We start from the raw sequence: 21,060 nt of genomic DNA on the forward strand, positions 1-21,060 counted from the left end.
TACAAATTCTCAAGCAAAACTGACATAATGGAAAATAAAAAATTTTCTCTATATCCTTAGTATTTTGTTTTCTACTGGGTTGGTGCAAAAGTAATTGTGGTAATAAATCAGAAGAACAAATAATGAGTATCTTTGTTTCTACTTAGGTACAATACTTTCTCATAAAATCTCCCATTCGTAACAAAGGTTTAACAAAGGTGATGCGGACATTCAAAAAGGAACATGAGTTATGAAGATATTCAAATAGGAAGAGGGGTATAAAAAAGACTTATTGATAGGACAGTAGAGAAATGACAATTTTGACTTCGGTCAGATTACTCTGGCTGTTACATAGAGAACCGACTGCAGGAAATACAAAGGGAAATTAGGAAGCTACTTCAGTGGTGTGGTCAAAAAATTATGACCCCCCAAAATGTTCACAAATAATCCCCAGAACCTGTGACTGTATTACCTTACGTGGTGAAAGGGACACTGCAATATAATTAAGTGGACACACCTTGAGATGGGGAGATTATTCTGCATTTCTCAGGTAGCTCAATTTAATCACATGAATTCTTAGAAGCAGAGGATCTTTCCCGGCTATGTCAGAAAGATGAGATGTGAGAAGGACTCAATCTGCTGCTGCTGGATTTGAAGATGAAGAAGAGGACCACGAACTAAAGGAATGTGACAGTCTCTAGAACCTGGAAACAACTCTCAGCTGAAAACCAGCAAGAAATCTGGATCTCAGTCTTACCACAAGAACGATGAAGTCCCTGCCAACCATCCAAAAAAAAATAAAATGGATCTTTCCTAGAACCTCCTGAAAACAGCTGACAGCATGATTCTAGTGTGATGAGACCCATGCCAGACTTCAGGTGTACAGAATTGTAAGAAAATTAATTTGCATTGCTTTGAATCGCTAACTTTGTGGTAATTTGTTTTGGCAGCAATAGAAAACTAATGCAAGTGGTCGGGACAAGAAAAGAGAAGTAGCTGCTAGTAGGGTGGTAGCTATGAAAAGGTTATGGCCAACGATGATGCCCAGAGGTAGTTTGGGGCCAGGTATTATAGAATGTTTATTAATAATGTTTCCAAGTTCAGAAATCAATCAGTAAAGCCCTACCTGCAGTAGGGGAAGGTAACTAGTGCAGGAGAACAAACTCCTGCTGGGTTCTCTGCCCTCAGTGCATACACCAAGCATGCTCAGTGCAACCATGTGCTCAAACTATAGAAACTGCAAGTTTACCAACATGCTTAAGAAACAATACAATGTAAGTATAAATAACTTTAGAGCCACTTCAAATCCTTTTCTGAAGTAGGTGGGTACAAAATATAATCACCACCAAAAAAGACACATACCTTTTGACAGCACAAAACCTGGTCCTTCCCCTTATTTGCTTTGGCTGCCTTTAAGGTCACCAAAACTAAATTCACTCCAGTTGTAGTAACTCTTTCCTCTTAACCAACTCCTTGTTCCATTTTATAGTAGTTTTAACTTTAGAGCCACTTCAAACCCTTTTCTGAAGTAGGTGGGTACAAAATATAAGTAAGATGGCAGAACTGCAATATGTATACACATAGATTATTTATTCTTGGCTGCAAATGAGAAAATTAGGATAGGAATGAAATGAAAACTGTTTCTAAAAAGATTGGCTGGGTGTGGTGGCTCATGCCTGTAATCCCAGGACTTTGGGAGGCTGAGGCGGACAGATCAACTAAGGTGAGGAGTTCAAGACCAGTCTGGCCAACATGGTGAAACTCCGTCTCTACCAAAAATACAAAAAGTAGCCTGGCATGATGGCAGGCGCCTGTAATCCCAGCAACTCGGGAGGCTGAGGCAGAAGAATGCTTGAACCCAGGAGGCAGAGGTTGCAGTGAGCTGACATTGTGCCACTGCACTCCAGCCTGGGTGACAGAGCGAGACTCTGTCACAAAATATATATATATATATAAATAAATAAATAAATATATATATATATATAAGCAAATCTACTGATTTTAAGGATATGTCTATTAAAATAAAGCTAAGGTGAGAGGCATACATTCAACTCATAAAAAAAATTTTAAAAGGACACTATTAATTGATTTTGAAAACAATAAAAATTAACTTTTAAAAAATGTGCCATCACATAATCTGATAACTGGTGACAATAATCACATTTAATAATTAAGTCCAAGGAAATAAAAATGGATTATTCTAATTCTTGCAGAACTCTAACTGACAAAACTCGTATGAAGCAATCTATGGCAACTTTTACCCCAAGACAGCAGAGCTGAACAGTTATAGAGACTTCATGGCCTGCAAACTGAAAACGTTTACTCTAACTGCCCCTTTAAGAAAGAATTTACGAAACTCTGGCCTAGACCCTAGGGATCCTCATTAATAAATTATTCTTATGGTTAGAAAAAAAGTCTCCACCAATATAAGCAAATGCTTGCCTGATAGTCCAAAAAATTCCCAGAAAGCAAAATACATAAATTACTATGTATTAGTCAGAAAAATGAACAAAAATAATAATTACACTAGTTACTTATGTCTATAACTTTATGTTTACAATAGCTTATATATACATATAATATACATATATATGACAAAGATGACAAAAAAGTCTGATTTTGTAAGTCAGGATTTGCAGAAATAAAACTAAAACACAACCAGAGCCAAGTCCAAAAATTCAAGATGTCCAAAGGATATGAGGTCATGCTGTAAGGTCCCTGCCTCACTGGTATCAGAAATAGAGTACAGTCATCCCTCAGTATCTGCGGGAGACTGGTTCCAGGGTCCCAGCAGATAACAAAATCCACAGATCCCTTTTACAAAATGATGTATTTGCAAATAACCTACACAGATCCTCCAGTATACTTTAAATCATCTTTAAATTACTTATAATACGTAATATAAATGCTATGTAGATAGTTGTTATACAATATTTTAAAATTTGCATTACTTTTTATTGTGTATTGTTATTGGCTTTTCTCCCAAATATTTTTGATCCGCAGTTGGTTGAACCCATAAACATAGAACGCACAGATACACAGAGCTGACTGTATTCCTTATTAATCTGGAAGAAAAGCAAGGAAAACAAACCAGCAGCAGTTGGGATAAGCTCTGTTTGTGATATTCCCTTTCTGCACACAGAAATACAGGAATCTTTGGACCACGCTCAATGTCTACTCCATGTTCTTCCCAAATGTTTTATGTTGCCCTGGTGCCTCATGTTTGTGGGCCTCCAAGAGGTTCCTCCCAGATGCCCCAAAGTTCTCTACCCATCCAGAAGACCAAAGGGTTTCCTGGGTGAACTGACTACGTAAAGTCGCTAAGAGAGCATAAAAGCTATCCTAATTTAGTACTAAGGTCTACCACATCATACTTTCCTAACACTTGCATGAAATCACAGAGCAAAGCCTATAAAGCTGTGGTGCCTACTGCTCTGTTTCACATGCAGTGTCTGTGTCAATTTCAAAGATTTAGAAAACAGGCCAGGTTCCAAAAAATGCTGCCACATCCCAGGTGCTGAGAATAATTAAAGAGAATTAATGTTCATTGAACAGGTCAGTAAAAGGAATGGCTGACATCTTTGTGGTGAACCAGAGGAGCCATTTCTGATAGTCAAATGTCCTGGTCATTGGAGAAATGTACAGACCACATCTTTCAACCTTCCAAATTCTGGTGGGCTCTTTTACTAGGAAAACATTGTTGCCTGTAATAACTTAGCAATTGTCTACATTCATAAAGCATGAGGACAGGTAAACAAAATGATAAAAACTGAAGGTAAAATAGACAAAAGCAGAAGCACTTGGCAAAATAAAAGCGGAAATATTCAAATACTGGTTTTCTCCTACAAGATCCTGCTGCCCAGACTCAGGGGCCACTGCTCCAACTGAAGTAGAGATGCTGTCCCTGTGAATTTGGCTTCTCTGGTTCAGAGGAAGTATCATGTCTGTGAAAGGTTAATTATCCTAGTAATCCTATGCCATTTTTCACCAACTCCAAAGAAATTGCTTTATAGGTGGCCTCATTCTGAGATGGTATTTCAGAGTAAGCATCCTACCTTAATAGAAGCAATGTGGAGCAAAGTCTCTCCTCTATGATTTCTTTTCACAGCCATATTGGGCAACAGCTTCATTGCTGAGGGGCTAGACATCACTCGTCTGTAACTTGAACTATTTAATGTAGAAGGTGGTGTACCCGGAGAAAGACTAATGAATTCATCTGACAAGTTACTCTTTTTCCTCCCTGATGTACCACCAACTTTACGTTTGCATGAAGGTGGTGAAGAACATTCAGGCAATGGTGTATTTTCTGAGGGCATCGTTTGCTTAACAAAATCTCCACTGGTGCTCAGAATGCTGGTTCTACATCTCTTAGAAACGGGACTGGAAAGTCTATTGTGATGGCCACGTTTTCCATTATTTTCTAATGGCCAAGATTTCTTAGATGTAAGATAATTTTTGCAGACCTTCTCAGGAGTCACTACTTCATTCCTGCTCTTAGTGTCCGGAGACTCTATTTGCTCAGCCAATGGTAAAGAGACTTCAGTTAAACTTCCAAAACATTCAGATTCTGTCAAGGAGCCACTTGCTAGTAAGTCTATTTCACCATTTATCTGAGGACTGGAGATAACGGATGGTTGGCTACAGAAAGATACCAGCTTTTGCTTTGATTCCTCTTTGGAGTCAAATTCACCATCTTCTTTTTCTGCCTCTAAATTCCACTTTTGGTTGATTTCAGCTAAAGTTTTCTTTTTTTGCTTTTTTCTGGATCTTGCAGAAGCCTTTTTTTTAGCCCTCTCAGAAACATCTGCAGGAGGACTTGTGGAAACAAATTCATAGGAGTCTTGCTGACCATTTGCATCTTTTTTTATTTCAGGCTGGGTTCGCACTGAAACTTTACTCACAACATATCTGACTTTCTTACTTCGAGGGCTAAACCACATTTTAATTGAATTCTTCTTGTTTTCTGCATCATTAAACAAACTTCTCCTAGGGTCATCTTCTTTCAAATCTGACAGGAAAAAAAGAAAAAGAAATCTGTTACATGAACTTTATTGCTCCCACAAGGAGCTCCCAAAGAATTCTGTTTATAGTTCCCCTAAAGTGTATCATCTTTTAATTATGTACTTCTTTCTCAGCTCCTAGAGTATGAACTCTTTGACAGCAGATATTCACTCCTTCAATAAATACTTACTGAATCCAACTTTGTGCCATATCTTAGAGACTAAAGATATAGCAGAGAACAAAACATAAAACTTATATTCCAAATATAGTACCAAAAAACCCCATAAAATCCAAATCTAACAGAATGTGTAAGTTCTGTTTGCTAGGAATTACAAAATACTTATTAAAGAATTCTACACAAACGGAGAGATATACCATGTTCATGAACTATAACAATATTGTTAAGATGCCAATTGTTCCAAACAGATTTACAGATATAACAAATCCCAATGTAAATTCCAGTAGGTTTATTTGTAAAACTCAACAAGCAATTATAAAATTTACATGGAAAAGAAAGGTACAATTTGAAAGGCAAAAAACTTAGAACAACCAACATAATACTGAAGAACAAAGTTGGAGGACCCATACTATATGATTTCGAGACTTATCTCTGACAAAATGAATACAGGGGATTAAAGACAATAGTCATGACCCTTTAGGTATCATCTAATATTAACTTCAAGCTGTATAACCAAAGATTAGTACGAATAAATAAACAATAACTACATACTCAAACATAATCTCTTAAGCCAAAGAAGCTACATACACATTGTATGTTTTCACTTACATCAAATATAAAACAGCCAAAACTAATTTAATGTGTTAAGTCAGAATAGTAGTTGGTTATCCCTATAGGGAAAAGCAGTGACTGAAAGGGAGCACAAGAGGGACTTCCATGGTATTGTTTTTGTTCTGGGCAAGTTCAGTTTGTGCAAATTCATTAAACTATACAGTTAGAAAATATATATATTTTCTAAATGTATATATAAAATAACTTTTTAAAAGTTTTTTAAAAATATAGATTTATAATTAAGAATTAAAACACAAAGATTCCATGGAGGGTAGACAGAATATACAAAGATTCAGTAGAGTTTTTAAGAAGAAAAATTTAAAAATTTTTCTGCACAGCAAAAGAAACTATCATCAGAGTGAACAGGCAACTTACAGAATGGGAGAAAAATTTTTGCAATCTATCCATCTGACAAAGGACTAATATCCAGAATCTACAAAGAACTTAAACAAATTTACAAGAAAAAAAAAAACCCATCAAAAAGTGGGCAAAGGATATAAAGAGATACTTCTCAAAAGGAGACATTTATGCAACCAATACACATGAAATAAAGCTCATCATCATTATTAGAGAAATGCAAATTAAAACCACAATGAGATACAATCTCAGGCCAGTTAGAATGGCTATCATTAAAAAGCTAGGAAACAACAGATGCTGGACAGGATGTGGAGAAACAGAAATGCATTTACACTGTTGGTGGGAGTGTAAATTAGTTCAACCATTGTAGAAGACAGTGTGGGCATTCCTCAAGGATCTAGAACCAGAAATACCATTTGACCCAGCAATCCCATTACTAGGTATATATCCAAAGGATTATAAATCATTCTACTATAAAGACACATGCACATGTATGTTTATTGCAGCACTGTTCACAATAGCAAAGACTTGGAACCAATCCAAATGTTCATCAATGATAGACTGGACTAAGAAAATGTGGCACATATACACCATGGAATACTACGCACCCATAAAAAGGATGAGTTCATGTCCTTTGCAGGGACATGGATGAAGCTCGAAACCATCATTCTCAGCAAACTAACACAGGAACAGAAAACCAAACACTGCATGTTCTCACTCATAAGTGGGAGGTGAACAATGACAACACATGGACACAGGGAGGGGAACATCACACACCAGGGCCTGTCGGAGGGTGGGGGGTCATGGGAGGGATAGCATTAGGAGAAATACCTAATGTAGATGACGGGTTGATGGGTGCAGCAAACCACCACAGCACATGTATACCTATGTAACAAATCTGCACGTTCTGCACATGTATCCCAGAAATTAAAGTATAATTTAAAAAAAAGAAATAAAGCCGTTTGTTCTTCCCATAGAAGCCTTTTCTTCCCTCTACCTCTTCCCATTAATTTAGGTTTATAAACCCCCATTTTTGCCAGTTTGGAGAGTCACATTTTTCTGTGAACTTACATGTATATTCATAAATAAAAATCTGTCTTTTCTCTTACTAATCTTTTTTACAGTTTAATTCACAGGCCTCCATACAATGAACCTAAGAGTGTAGAGGAAAAGTTTTTTTCATTGACAAATCATACAAATCATCCACTTTTCTGATTTTTACAACTCCCTTCAAGTTGTCTTACGTTGTTTTTGTCTTTGGGATATTCATTTTCTCCAAGAAAAAAAAAATTGCCTTAAAATTCTCTCCCACTCCATGCAAACATAGGTAAAAATCAACCCAGGTCAGCCTAGCACAGTGGTAAGCACATGAATAGATAGTACTCAATAAGTACTAGTGAATACATTATTTGATAGTCTCTTAAATCTTTCCAAATGTTTATGTAAGAGATGTTAGAATTAATTTTAAGAGCTAAAAGAAAACTTGAAAATAATTTAGTCTAATTCTTTCATTTTAACAATGAAGGACTAAAGTCAAAACAAAAAGAAGGAAGTAGTCCCCTAACTACCAATCGGGTGCTTTATCTCTCCACACAAACTGGATTAGCAAAAGGTAATTTCAGGTCCAGAAAAAAAAAAAGAAAGAGAGAAAGAAAAAAAGAACATAAGAAAGGGAAGAAAGTTGGAAAAATAACAATAACCTGATGAGATTAAAAAAATAATTAACAAATGATTTCACGCTGCCTGACAAACATTCTCCTAATTAACACAGACAATCTCCTTTGACCAACCAGGCTTCTTACAATATGTTTTGTGATTCCTATTAAAAGAAGAAAGAGGAGAAAAGAGAGAGACAGAGAAAAAGACAGAGAGAAAAAGAAGCTACCCAAATTTTGTTTTCATCTTTAAAGTTGCTCTTCATTCAAATCGAAAAGAATGCTGCATAAAACTCTACTTACATTACAGAACCAAAGAAAAATTTTAATGGAATGGAGTTCTAAACATAAGGTACCTTAAGAAGAAAACCAGTGGCCACTAGTCTTATTCCTAAGGGCTAAAACATCCATCATACAGGAAATAAACATCTGATGTTACTAAGATATTCAATAACATTTTCAAATGGTGATTATTCTTGCAAACTTTTAATACTTAAGAGATACATTATTTTCATTTTCTTACTGTTTTGTGGAATAAATTTCTTCTCAACATTCTCATGTCTTTATTAGCAAAAGAAAAGTACATCATCAATTATTTTTTATTTTTTTAGTCATTTTTTATTCACACAGAACAGCTTGTTTTATTGTTTTACCAGCTTAAAATTATTAATGCACCAGAAGATTGTTAATGATAATCTCAATTCTTTCAAGTTCAAAATTGCTTCTTCTGCCTATTCTTTCACCTCATATTTCCTGAGTACAAAAGTCCTATCTTTAAAAATACATTCAACTGGTAAAAGAACCTTAAAACAGGTAAGAAAAAATGGGAAACAGGCTTTGAAAAATAAAATAATTATTACTTAACTCTAGAAATTTCAGACATGATCCCTGCCTAGCAAAAGAGTAAAGATTTTCTACTCCGAAGTGTAGCCATTGCTTCCTGCAGAAGGAATGGAAGCACGACATTGAAAAGGCAGTAAAATGATAAACCTGCTGGAGGCAGGAGTACATATCTGAATAAGGGCAGATTCTCCTATGTAAACCCTTTAAATGTCATAGGTGAACATGACCTGGTCCACAAAGTGTTATTAAGACAGGATCTTGGAAAGTATCAGAAAGAGGTATCCATTCACATAGAGACTTTATGTCTAGATTCAACAAGGTCTTTTCTTTGCAGTGATAAGTAGATTTCAAAACCAAGTCACTTCTGATACAATCTCAAGTCTATAGGAAAGGTCAAAATGAAATGTTGCCAGGACTACTTTTCAAGAAAGACTCAGGATTACAAAGACATAAAGGTTAATCCTCTGATAGTCTATAATAACTTGCATTTGATTTTGTTTTAAATTATTTTAAACATAGATGACATTTTCAATTAAAACCATGTCAAACCCTGAGGTTCTCAATGTTTGAAAAACTTTAAAAATGTAGAATTGAGCTTTTAAAGGAAAATTAAGCCTTATATATAGCAGCAACATACTCAACTGACTAAAAACCTAAATCTAAAAAGACCAGAAATTTCATACTCAGATGTACATATTTCCTACCTTATAAATGAGTAAATGAAGATAACATATTCAACGTAATTGATATGAACACAATTTTACTATTCATCTGGTAATAACGTTACTCAAGAAGATTTTAATTATGTGTCTTGCATAACTAAGCAAGGAGCACAATAACAAAGATAACTGTATATTCTGAATTTTATTAGATATTCTGAATATCTAAGATAATATCTAAGATAAAACTGTAAAAAGCAAAACACTACTGCTGGAACATAAATCACATTATTAACAACTACCAACAATTTTTACGGGTGAATGCTTCTCAGCACGATAAATCATAATATTCATTTCATGAAGAAAAACATTGGTCCTTCCTCTGCACAGTAAATTCCTTAATAATAATATTTAAAAGAAAATTCTATTCTCTGAATTTCAGAGTACATCACAAAATATTGAGGAACAGAGATGCACGTGTTACTAAAGAGCTGCTTAGCCAAGTTTTTTCTTAAAATTTAATAATCAACTATAGAAAAAAGAGGCAATTAGAAAATGTGATTTAGCTATCATTAATCTACATCAAAGGATTATAATGATGTACATTGTGTGCCTTTCAAATTATTCTCTATTATAGGTTTCACAACCGAAGCTGAGAAATCTCTTTGACGAACCAGTTCCTTATTAAAAATCAAAGGAAAGTCCTTTGCTACCATCTGTGCAACATTAACGCCTTCACTAAAGAATGATTATTTTATAACTTAGGAAGCATTTAGCTCTATTTAAAAAAAACAACGGCAACACAGCTATTCAAACATTCATCTTCCTCTATTATAAAAACGTCAGAGCATATATGAAACACTGTGTAATCGTTACAGAAAGACCAGCATCTCTCTCTAAAGCAGAAAATAGAAAGGGAAATTGTAATACTGTAAAAGCATAATCAAAGTTTTTTTTTTAATGTCACCAACACCAACATGTTTCACAGAACCTGACCAGCACCTGCAAGGTCTGACTTAATATGATATGGTTCAAGAGAAAATAAAAACTTTTAAATTTAACTCCATTAGTAAAAATAAGATCATGTTATAAAGTGTTATAAAGGATAAGGTAAAGTTATCCATAAATGGTTGTCAGCAAAATTTGACAATCTCCTCTTTAAAGTACACTGAACCAAGAAAAATCTGTTCAAGTATTTAGAAGCTCATTTTAGAAAGTATTACTATAAATCAGGCTTCTTTATCTCCGGTATACCATACACTATGTTCATGATTTGACAAGTTCTTCCTAATTGCCCATCTTAATTACAGTAATGATATATATTATAGTAAATGCAAGTAACAAGGTTCATTTGAAAGATAAATTGTGAACTACAGGGTTTCTAAAAAAGAAAATGTGAGAGATGTTCACCATTCCACTTAATTCATCATCTTCTACACATGACCATTTAACAGAATCATACAATTTTGGAATGACAGCTTAGGAATCACTTAATCTAATACCCTTATCCTAGTGAGATCATTTTCCAACATCCTCATTATTATAAAGAAGACTAACTGTCTTTTGTCCCCAACTATCAGTTCCTGGTATATCGTTTACCTTCTAACCTTTTAGTTCTAGAAGTACCTACTAGATAATCAACTACCACAAAGGTACTGCATAAAATACATAGAATAGACAAACTGTAAAGAAACAAAGGGAAATGTTCCAGAAAAAAATCTCAAATGCCCTTAAGGCTAATTTGTTTTCGGAAGAATTTGGGATGAAAAACTGGGGACTACAAAACTTTAATATAAAGTAGAAAAAGCTCTGCACCATGGAATTTAGAGATCTCAACAGAAGGTTACAATTCAATGTTTATACTCTAAATTTATTGTCATTTTCTATCAAAGTAGCAAAGAAAGATACTACTATTATAATTTTTTAAGAAGGCCTATGAATGCATAGATGTTATCACTATAAAATGAATTATTTAAACCAAATTCTAAGAATGTATTTTAAAATTATTTTAATTAGGTCAGGCACAATTAGCTCATGCCTCTAATCCCAGCACTTTGGGAGGTCAAGGTGGGAGAATCATTTGAGGCCAGGAGTTGAAGACCAGCCTGGGCAACACAGCAAACCCTATCTCTTCTAAAAGAAAAAAAAAATAATTAACTGGCTGGGTGTGTGGTGGTGAGTGTCTGTAGTCCTAGCTATTTGGGAGACTGAAGTGGAAGGATCTCTTGAACCCAGTTCAAGGCTGCAGTGAGCCATGATGGTCCCACTGCACTCCATCCTGGGCAACAGAGCAGGACACTGTCTGTCTCAAAATAAGTAAACAAATAATTTTAAGTTTAGTCTCTAGGACATGAATTAGCACTGCCAATTTTTATGCAACTCAATTCAACAAACATAATGAATACCTACACTTCTAACCAAAAAGTTGTGCAAAATAGAAAAACAGTAAGAAATGTACAACACAACTGCCCTGTGTAGCCTGGGTCTTGTTTCCTTACCTACAGAATAACGGGATCAAAGATGACCTTCACGTTCCTAAATTCTGGATTATGTGTTATCTAAACAGTGAAATTCAATTCAGCTTAATATAAGTAACGTTGAGGGCAGCAGTGCTTAAGTCCAGTAAGGACTAGAGTAATTATTCCTAATTATAATAAAGAAAACAAACACAAAATGGTCTTTGGGAAATTAATCACTAGAATTCTCTCTCCAATCTCCAACTCTACTTAGATGAGAAAGACTACATTCTTAAAGGCCTCAGAAACTTGTTCTAAACACAATTTTCCTAAATATCTTTAATGATGAAATATGAAGAAAGCATTTCATATTCCATAGTCCTCAAAATATAAATGATTCAAACATCACTAGCTAGAGTAAAATTTCTGGAAAGGAGTCTATCTTATTCTTCTTTGCACCCCTATGGTATAACATAACTGACAGCAGTAAATCCATCAAGGGTTACCCTGCTCTCCATTTATCACCATTAAAAATGTTATAGTGTTGCCGGGCGCGGTGGCTCAAGCCTGTAATCCCAGCACTTTGGGAGGCCGAGACGGGTGGATCACGAGGTCAGGAGATCGAGACCATCCTGGCTAACACGGTGAAACCCCGTCTCTACTAAAAAATACAAAAAAACTAGCCGGGCGAGGTGGCGGGCGCTTGTAGTCCCAGCTACTCGGGAGGCTGAGGCAGGAGAATGGCGTGAACCCGGGAGGCGGAGCTTGCAGTGAGCTGAGATCTGGCCACTGCACTCCAGCCTGGGTGACAGAGCGAGACCCCGTCTCAAAAAAAAAAAAAAAAAAAGTTATAGTGTTATAAATTGTGTTCTTCCCCCAACAAAATTCACATATGTTGAGGTCCTAACCCCCCAATAACTCAGAATGTGACTTTACTTGGAAATAAGGTCATTGCAGATGTAACTAGCTAAAATGAAGCAATACTGGAGTAGGGTGGACCCCCAATGCAATATCACTCCTGTCCTTTTAAAAGGGGGAGATTTCATACAAACAAGGAGAACACCATGTAAACATAAAGATGGACATCTACAAGACAAGGAGACTGGCCTAAAACAGGTTCTCTCTCACAGACCTCAACAAAGAACCAACCTTGCATACACTTTGATCTCAGACTTCTAGTGCCTGGAATTGTGAGACAATAAATTTCTGTTGTTTAAGCCACTCAGTCTGTGATACTTCGTTACAGCAGTTCTAGCAAATGAATACATTACCATACAGCAACTGGTGAAGAACCAAATCAAAATATCATCATAGCCACAAACCCCAAAGTAGCACTTCAAATTTCAATGCAAAGCCAATAATCCTAACAGACCACACACTCCTAAGAATCTAACAAAAGTCACTTTCACATAAACATGAACAGTTTTCATACTGCACAATTAACTCAAGAAACTCACTGATCCCTTACTGTTGGGAAGAGATCCTCCCAAAATCTGACCATAAACTGACCCTAAACAAAATCTCTGCAGCACTGTAACATGTTCATGATGGCCATGATGCCCATGCTGGAAGGTTGTGGGTTTACCGAAATGAAGGTAAGGAACACCTGGCCCATCAACGGCGAAAAACCACTTAAAGGCGTTCTTGAACCACAAACAACAGCACGAGCCATCTGCGCCTTAAGGACACGCTCCTGCTGTAGATAACTAGCCAAGCCCATCCCTTTATTTTAGCCCATCCCTTCGTTTCCTATAAGGGATACTTATAGTTAATCAAACATCTGTAGAAAAATGCTAATGACTGGCTTGCTGTTAATAAATATGTGGGCAAATCTCGTTCGCGGCTCTCAGTTCTGAAGGCTGTAAGACCCCTGATTTCCCACTTCACACCTCTATATTTCTGTGTGTGTCTTTAATTCCTCTAGCACCACTGGGTTAGGGTCTCCCTGACCAAGCTAGTCTTGGCAAGTGGCGCCCAATCTGGGACTCGAATCCAGGTTGAAGGGTCGCCGGAGCAACACTTGGAGAACGTGGAACTAGCCGGAGGACACCTGAGTACTCTTAAAGCAATCTCCGTAGTAAGAAGGGGAGCTTGGAAGCGTTGGGATAACAATGGGACAAGTATGGGCTGTGGTTCGTTCCGCCTTAGAACTTTTTCACACTGATGAGAGGGAGGAAGGAGAGTATAACGAAGTAACAAAAGAGGTTACAGAGCATGTTTTTTGGCCAGGTAAAGCTAAAGCGGCAAAGGAGGGAGAGGTTCTTCCCTACCCTTCTGCACTCCCTCGTTATTATTTTCAAGAAGAATAGTGGCCTGACCCTCCAGATCTTGCTTTTCCAGAGGACAGTGGGTGAAAAGTAGTTGCCCCAGTGACTGTTCGAGCAGTGCCTTGAGCGACTGCTCTTAGTTCTATCCAGGCAGGAATTCAGCAAGCTAGATGAGAGGGTGACTTAGAGGCTTGGCAGTTCCCTGTTAGAAGACACTCCTCAGATCAACAGGGAAATATAATAGCTACATTTGAGCCTTTTCCTTTTAAATTACTCAAAGAACTTAAACAAGCTATAAATCACTATGGACCAGGTTCTCCTTTTGTAATGGGACTGTTAAAGAATGTTGCTGTTTCCAGTTGGATGATTCCTACTGACTGGGACACTCTTACTTAAGCTTGTTTAACTTCTGCTCAGTTCTTACAATTTAAAACTTGGTGGGCAGATGAAGCTTCCATTCAGGCTGCTCACAATGCCCAGGCCCAACCTCAAATTAATATAACTGCAGACCAACTTCTGGGGGTTGGCAGCTGGACTGGTTTAGATGCACAAGTGTTCATGCAGGATGAGGCCATAGAACAGTTTAGAGGAGTGTGCATTAGAGCTTGGGAAAAAAATCACTTCAGGTGGAGAACAATACCCTTCCTTTAGTGTTATAAAACAGAGACCCAAAGAACCACATGTTGACTTTATAGCTTGGTTACAGGACTCTCTTAAAAAGATGATTGCAGATTTGGCTGCTCAGAATATAGTGTTGCAGTTATTAGCTTTCAACACTGCTAATCCAGATTGCCAGGCTGCTCTGCATAGTATCAGAGGGAAAGCACATTTAGTTGATTATTTCAAGGCCTGTGATGATATCAGAGGTAATCTGCATAAAGCTACTCTGCTAGCACAGGCAACGGCAGGACTGAGAGTGGATAAAGGAAATACTCTGTTTCCTGGAGCTTGTTTTAACTGTGGGAAGCATGGTCACACTAAAAAAGAATGTAGAAAAAATATGCAAGTCAGGTTGCCAGATAGAGGAAAAAAGAAAGCTACTGATCCTGAAATACGTCCAAAATGTAAAAAAGGAAAACATTGGGCTAATCAGTGTCACTCTAAGTTTGATAAAGAAGGAAACCCGATTTCGGGAAACGCCATGAGGGGTCCGTGCCAGGCCCCATTCTAAACTGGGGCATTTCTAGCTCAGGCCGTTCCTTCACCCCTGTACAATGTCTGTCCCCCGCCACAGCCAGTAGTGCCACAGTAGATTTATGCTGCACAAAAGCTGTGAGCCTTCTACCTGGGGAACCCCCGCAAAAGGTCCCAGCAGGAGTCTGTGGACCCTTGCCAGCAGGGACAATAGGATTACTTTTAGGAAGGTCTAGTTTAAGTTTAAAAGGGGTACAAATACATACAGGAGTCATTGATTCAGATTACAATAGGGAAATTCAAATTACGATATCTACTTGTGTTCCCTGGAAAGCAGACTGAGGAGAGCATATAGCACAGCTCCTGATTGTGCCATATGTAGGAATGGGAAAAAGTGAAATTAAATGAACAGGAGGATTTGGAGGTACAAATAAACAAGGTAAAGCAGCTTATTGGGTAAATCAAATTACTGATAAATGTCCTACCTATGAAATAACTATTCAAGGAAAGAAATTTAAAGGTTTGGTAGATACAGAAGTAGACATTTCAATCATTTCTCTACAGCACTAGCCATTCACATGGCCAATTCAACCCGCTCAATTTAACATAGTTGGAGTTGGTAAAGCCCCTGAAGTATATCAAAGTAGTTATATTTTTGCATTGTGAAGGGCCCGACAGACAACCTAGGACTATTCAACCAATTATAACTTCTGTACCGATAAATGTATAGGAAAGAGATTCATTACAACAATGGGGAGCACAACTTCTAATTCCAGAACAATTATATAGCCCTCAAAGACAACATATAATGCATGAAATGAGGTATGTCCCTCGTATAAGACTAGAAAAAAAAAAATTGCAAGGTTTGAAAGAACTGCTTCAAGTGGAAAGATAAAGTTCTCGCCAAAGATTAGGATATCAATTTTGATGGCGGCCATTGTTAAGCCTCCAGAACCTATACCTTTAAAATGGTTAACAGAGACGCCAATTTGGATAGAACAATGGCCGCTAAGTAAAGACAAACTGGAGGCTTTAGAGAAATTAGTTACTGAACAATTAGAAAATGGGCACACAGCACCAACATTCTTTCCCTGAAATTCTCCAGTTTTCGTAATTAAGAAAAAATCAGGTAAACGAGAATGTTAACTGACTTAACTGTCATCAGTTCAGTTATACAACCTATGGGAACATTACCGGCAGGATTGCCTCCTCCTGCTATGATTCCAAAAAACTGGCCTTTAATAGTCATAGATTTAAAAGATTGTTTCTTTACTATCCCTTTAGCTGAGCAAGACTGTGAACGGTTTGCATTTACAATTCCTGCGGTAAACAACCTACAGCCTGCTAAGCATTTTCATTGTTTTACAGGTAGGTCTAGTAATGGTAAAGCTTCTTATTCTGGCTTGAAAAGTTTTCCAGTCTCCCTATAAAAAGCAAAGCTTGTAGCTGTAATTAAGGTATTGGCTGTTTTTGATATGCCTATTAATGCGATTTCTGATTCTTCATACATGGTTCAGTCCACACAGTTAATTGAGAATGCTCAGTTACGATTTCATACAGATGAACAACTGATAACAAAAACAAAAAAGGGGGAGAAATGGATTATAGCACAGCCCATACACAATTGAATTTAGCATTATTAACTTTAAATTTTTTGAGCCTGCCCAAAGGCCAGATGTTATCAGCAGCTGAACAGCATCTACAGAAACCAGCTGTAAAGACAGAAGCAGAACAACTGATTTGGTGGAGAGATCCAATAACAAAAAATTGGGAAATAGGTAAAATTATAACTTGGGGTAGAGGTTATATTTGCGTTTCTCCAGGTCAAAATCAACAGCCGATTTGGATACCATCAAGACACCTGAAACCTTATCATGAGCCAGATGACAAGGAAGAGTTTCTGGGAGCATCCTGAGGACCCCCTGGTTGCAGCCATGTTGAGGATGATGCTGAGGAGGACCCCAACTTTCACAAGCAACACCCATTGAACAAAGTCACCCACCTGGGGACAGATCAAGAAGCTGTCACAGATGGCAGAAGAAAACCTAAGGAAAGTAGGACAGCTAGTCACAATGAATAATTTAATGGCAGCTATGACAGCGAAGATCACCATTGCCGAGGGTATTCCTTCAACAAGGGCTGACACAGAGAACAATTACACTTATTGGGCATATTTATCAATCTTGGCTGGCAATAATGCCTAGATGTAATCACTCTATGATGCAGTTACGCATGCTTTCTCATCTCAGTATTTACCATAAAAAATCTGCACCTATAATAGAGGCGTATCGCCCTCAAAAACCTATTTGTAAACAAAATTGAACCTGACCAGAAAAAATGAACGTACTTGTTTAGGAAGATTGCACTGCAGAACAGGCAGAGGTGCTGCACAATGATTCCTATGGTATCACTATTAATTGGTCCCCTAAATGGGATGTTTAGCTTAAATTGCACCTCTCAGTCTGCGTGCCACAGCAACACTGTGTTCCGCTGATCTGAACAAAAGGGTCAGATGGTAGAAAGGAAAAGAAGTACGGCAAGAGTTCCTATTATCTGGAACCATGGCGGTATAGTGGCACCTCAACCTCAAATGATATGGCCCACTGTAGGAGCCATAAGGATTTATGGAAACTATTAATAATGAGATCAAAATTTAGGAAAGAATAAAAAAGCAACTAGAAAGACACCCTACAAACTTGTCTTTGAATATTGCAAAATTAAAAGAACAAATATTTAAAGCATCCCAGGCACACCTGACCTTCATGCCAAGAACTGGAGTGCTTGAAGGAGCTGCAGATAGATTAGCAGCTAGTAACCCATTAAAATGGATAAAAACACTTGGAAGCTCTGTCATTTCTTTGATGATTGTGCCTTTAATCTGTGTTGTTTGTCTTTGGATAGTCTACAGATGTGGATCCTGACTCCTGCGAGAAGTAGCTCAGCTTGACAGAGCTGCCCTTGCTTTTATCACTTTGCAAATCAAATAAAGGGGACGTGTTGGGAAAATGCCCCCCAAAATCTGGCCATAAACTGACCCCAAAACTGGCCATAAACAAAATCTCTGCAGCACTGTGACATGTTCATGATGGCCACGATGCCCACGCGGGAAGGTTGGGGGTTTCCCGGAATGAAGGCAAGGAACGCCTGGCCCACCCAGAGCAGAAAACCGCTTAAAGGCGTTCTTGAACCACAAACAACAGCATGAGTGATGTGTGCCTTAACGACATGCTCCTGTTGCAGATAACTAGCTAAACCCATCCTTTAATTTTGGTCCATCCCTTCATTTCCCATAAGGGATACTTTTAGTTAATCGAATTATCTACAGAAACAATGCTAATGACTGGCTTGCTGCTAATAAATATGTAGGAAAATCTCTGTTCTGGGTTCTCGGCTCTGAAGGCTGCGAGACCCCCGATTTCCCACTTCACCCCTCTATACTTCTGTGTGCGTGTCTTTAATTCCGCTAGCGCCACTGGGTTAGGGTCTCCCTGACCGAGCTGGTCTTGACACCTTACCCACTTCCACTCTGAACACTGCCAAAGGTGCAGGGGCCCTTAAGAACCCCTGCACTGACCCTTGGTATCTATGTGGGGAGAGAAAGCTAGATCACACATCAATCTTTTTTAACTAGAAAATAAACATTGTCAGTACTGTCTTTGAATAAGAAGAGTTCAGATGAACTAATGACATAATTTTTCTTCAGTGTTCTTAAAAAGGTTTACAACTACAGTATCATTTTTAAAAAAGGGTAACTTTCAAAAATGTGTGTTTATAGTTACATCTGAAAGTAAGAAAAACTTCTGCACTATAGCACATTTTATTATAAAAGAAGGGAGTTGAATACAATGATGCAGATAACCAGCTGAAGGAAAATTTTCATAGGTATAGAGTGATGTAAGTTCTAATTCTTAAAAATACGGACTTGTAACACTCAAAAGTTTTTGTCACATTTCTTGATTTTGTACAATCAACTTCATCTTTAGTAGCTAAAGTATATAAGTAGAATAAGTATAATTGTTCTTTAAGACATCATGGCAGGATTCTAAGAACAAAAGATTTAAAAATAGAAATCTAACAATTTTATATGAGCATTATCAATCATCCATGGCATCCTGCCAGTCAAGAACAGGTTCTTCTACAAACACACACTAAAATAGCATGATCTGGTCAATAAAAAGACAACTGCAATATCCAATTATGAAGACTCAAAACATTTTACTTTCTTTCCATAGTTAATTAGTTCTTAGCAGAAAGCATAATGGAAAGATATATAGTTAATACACAGAGTCTAAGGACAATTTGAAAAACATTAACCCCCACTTAAATATAAAAGAAAATGAATATTAGATTTCTGCTCTTTCAAATGTGCTCATCTAATTAAATCAGTCTAGAAAAGTGATCCATGGAAAAATGTTGTATTCTATCTTGGGAAAGTGTATTTAAGTGAGTTAAGTGCTACTAAGGCCAAAATCACCATTCCATATATATTCTACAGAACTTATCATAAATGTAAAAAAGCAGGCAGTGTGAAGCAGCAAAAAAGTTCCTAGATTTACAGTCAGAAACGGGTTTTATTTTTCCAGCTTCTAGTACTAACTACACATGTGGCTGTAGGCAAGGTTATTTCACCTCTCTGGACCTTGATTTCTCAACTATAAAATAAGGGGGTTAGACTTTAATTATCTCTACAGTTCCTGTCATTTCTCAAAATGATCCTCCAAAAAACCACCAGGTGTGGTGTCACCTGCATGTACCCGGGAGGCTGAGGTAGGAGGATCCCTTGAGTTCAGGAGTTCAAGTCTGGTTTGGACAACAGAGAGAGACTCAATGGCTACTAAAAAAAAAAAAAAAAAAAGCTACAGATTTTAAAATCTGAAACATGTATTTCAGAATTCCAGACAGATGTTTCATATACTTTATGTGAAGAATATGAATTCATCAGTTTTTAACTAAGAGACAGGGATAGTTCTTACCTGAGAGCTTATTGTCATGTAGCAAATTTCGAAGCTTACTACAAAGTTGAATCATGCTGTCCAGTTGTCTATTTATCTTCACATCTTGTATCCAGGCTGGGGTGTAACACACTGGACATCCAGTTCCAATGCAGTCACTTACACAATTACTTTAAAAGAATTAAAAAAAAAAAAAAAAAACCCATTCAGCAAAATCTAAGTTCCAAAAATTAAACAGTTTGAACAGAAATAAATGGAGCGGAGGTTATTCTAACATACATTAGTCAATTGTAATATACTAATTAAATACTGTTTTAAAGAGTAAAATACGCACATCAAATCTAAAGTTGCTCATGTAATTTGCTATGAAGAGACTTTATTTAGCCTGACATTAGTCTGCATAACTTTTCCTACAAATAAATCTGTAGCTTCTAAAGGTTACAGAGATGTAACAGAAAGACAGAATGCCTAATGTATGGTAGTCGTGCATCCTAACTTTTTCTTTCTTAACATTCCATGAAAATACCTAAAACTACTGCAGAGACCGGGAAAGACCTTTTGTTTTGTTTTTGGACTAGTATCTCAAGGCTTTAAAGCAGCTTTTGGGAAAAGATCTTTGACTCAGATAATTTTAACACCTATAGACTCAATTACCTGGGTTATCAAAGCACTAAAGTTTCAGAGTTAGAAGAGTTTTTCTAATTTTGGGGTTTTTAAACCTTTTGTAAATCTGATGAATATATATACACACTCATGTAAAAAGAGGGATTCACGATCCCCCCGCCCAAGCCCATCTGTGAATTCCAGAATAAGAATTCTATAAATCTCCTCCTTCATTGGCCTCACGAGATGGGTTCCAGTAAGACTGGGTAAGGTAACGGTTGAAAAGCCACATCCTCCCCAAGCACCACAGGACATTCCTTGTCACAGGACTCAATCCTCTGTAGGCAGACAGGATTCTTACAAC

General features: G+C 37.2%; 1 protein-coding gene across 2 annotated transcripts in view; it reads right to left on the reverse strand.

The window, feature by feature from the left end:
• Positions 1–21,060, reverse strand: part of BARD1 (BRCA1 associated RING domain 1) — an 87,253-nt gene that overhangs the window by 50,124 nt on the left and 16,069 nt on the right. For both annotated transcript variants that reach the window (XM_005574200.5, XM_005574201.5), the window contains exons 3-4: positions 20,115–20,263; positions 4,035–4,987 (exon numbers count right to left, since the gene is read on the reverse strand). In XM_005574200.5, the coding sequence (XP_005574257.3) occupies positions 4,035–4,987; positions 20,115–20,263 (1,102 nt within the window). The remainder of the gene's footprint in view (positions 1–4,034; positions 4,988–20,114; positions 20,264–21,060) is intronic.

Source organism: Macaca fascicularis, chromosome 12, assembly GCF_037993035.2.
Source record: "Macaca fascicularis isolate 582-1 chromosome 12, T2T-MFA8v1.1".
Classification (NCBI taxonomy): Eukaryota; Metazoa; Chordata; class Mammalia; order Primates; family Cercopithecidae; genus Macaca; species Macaca fascicularis.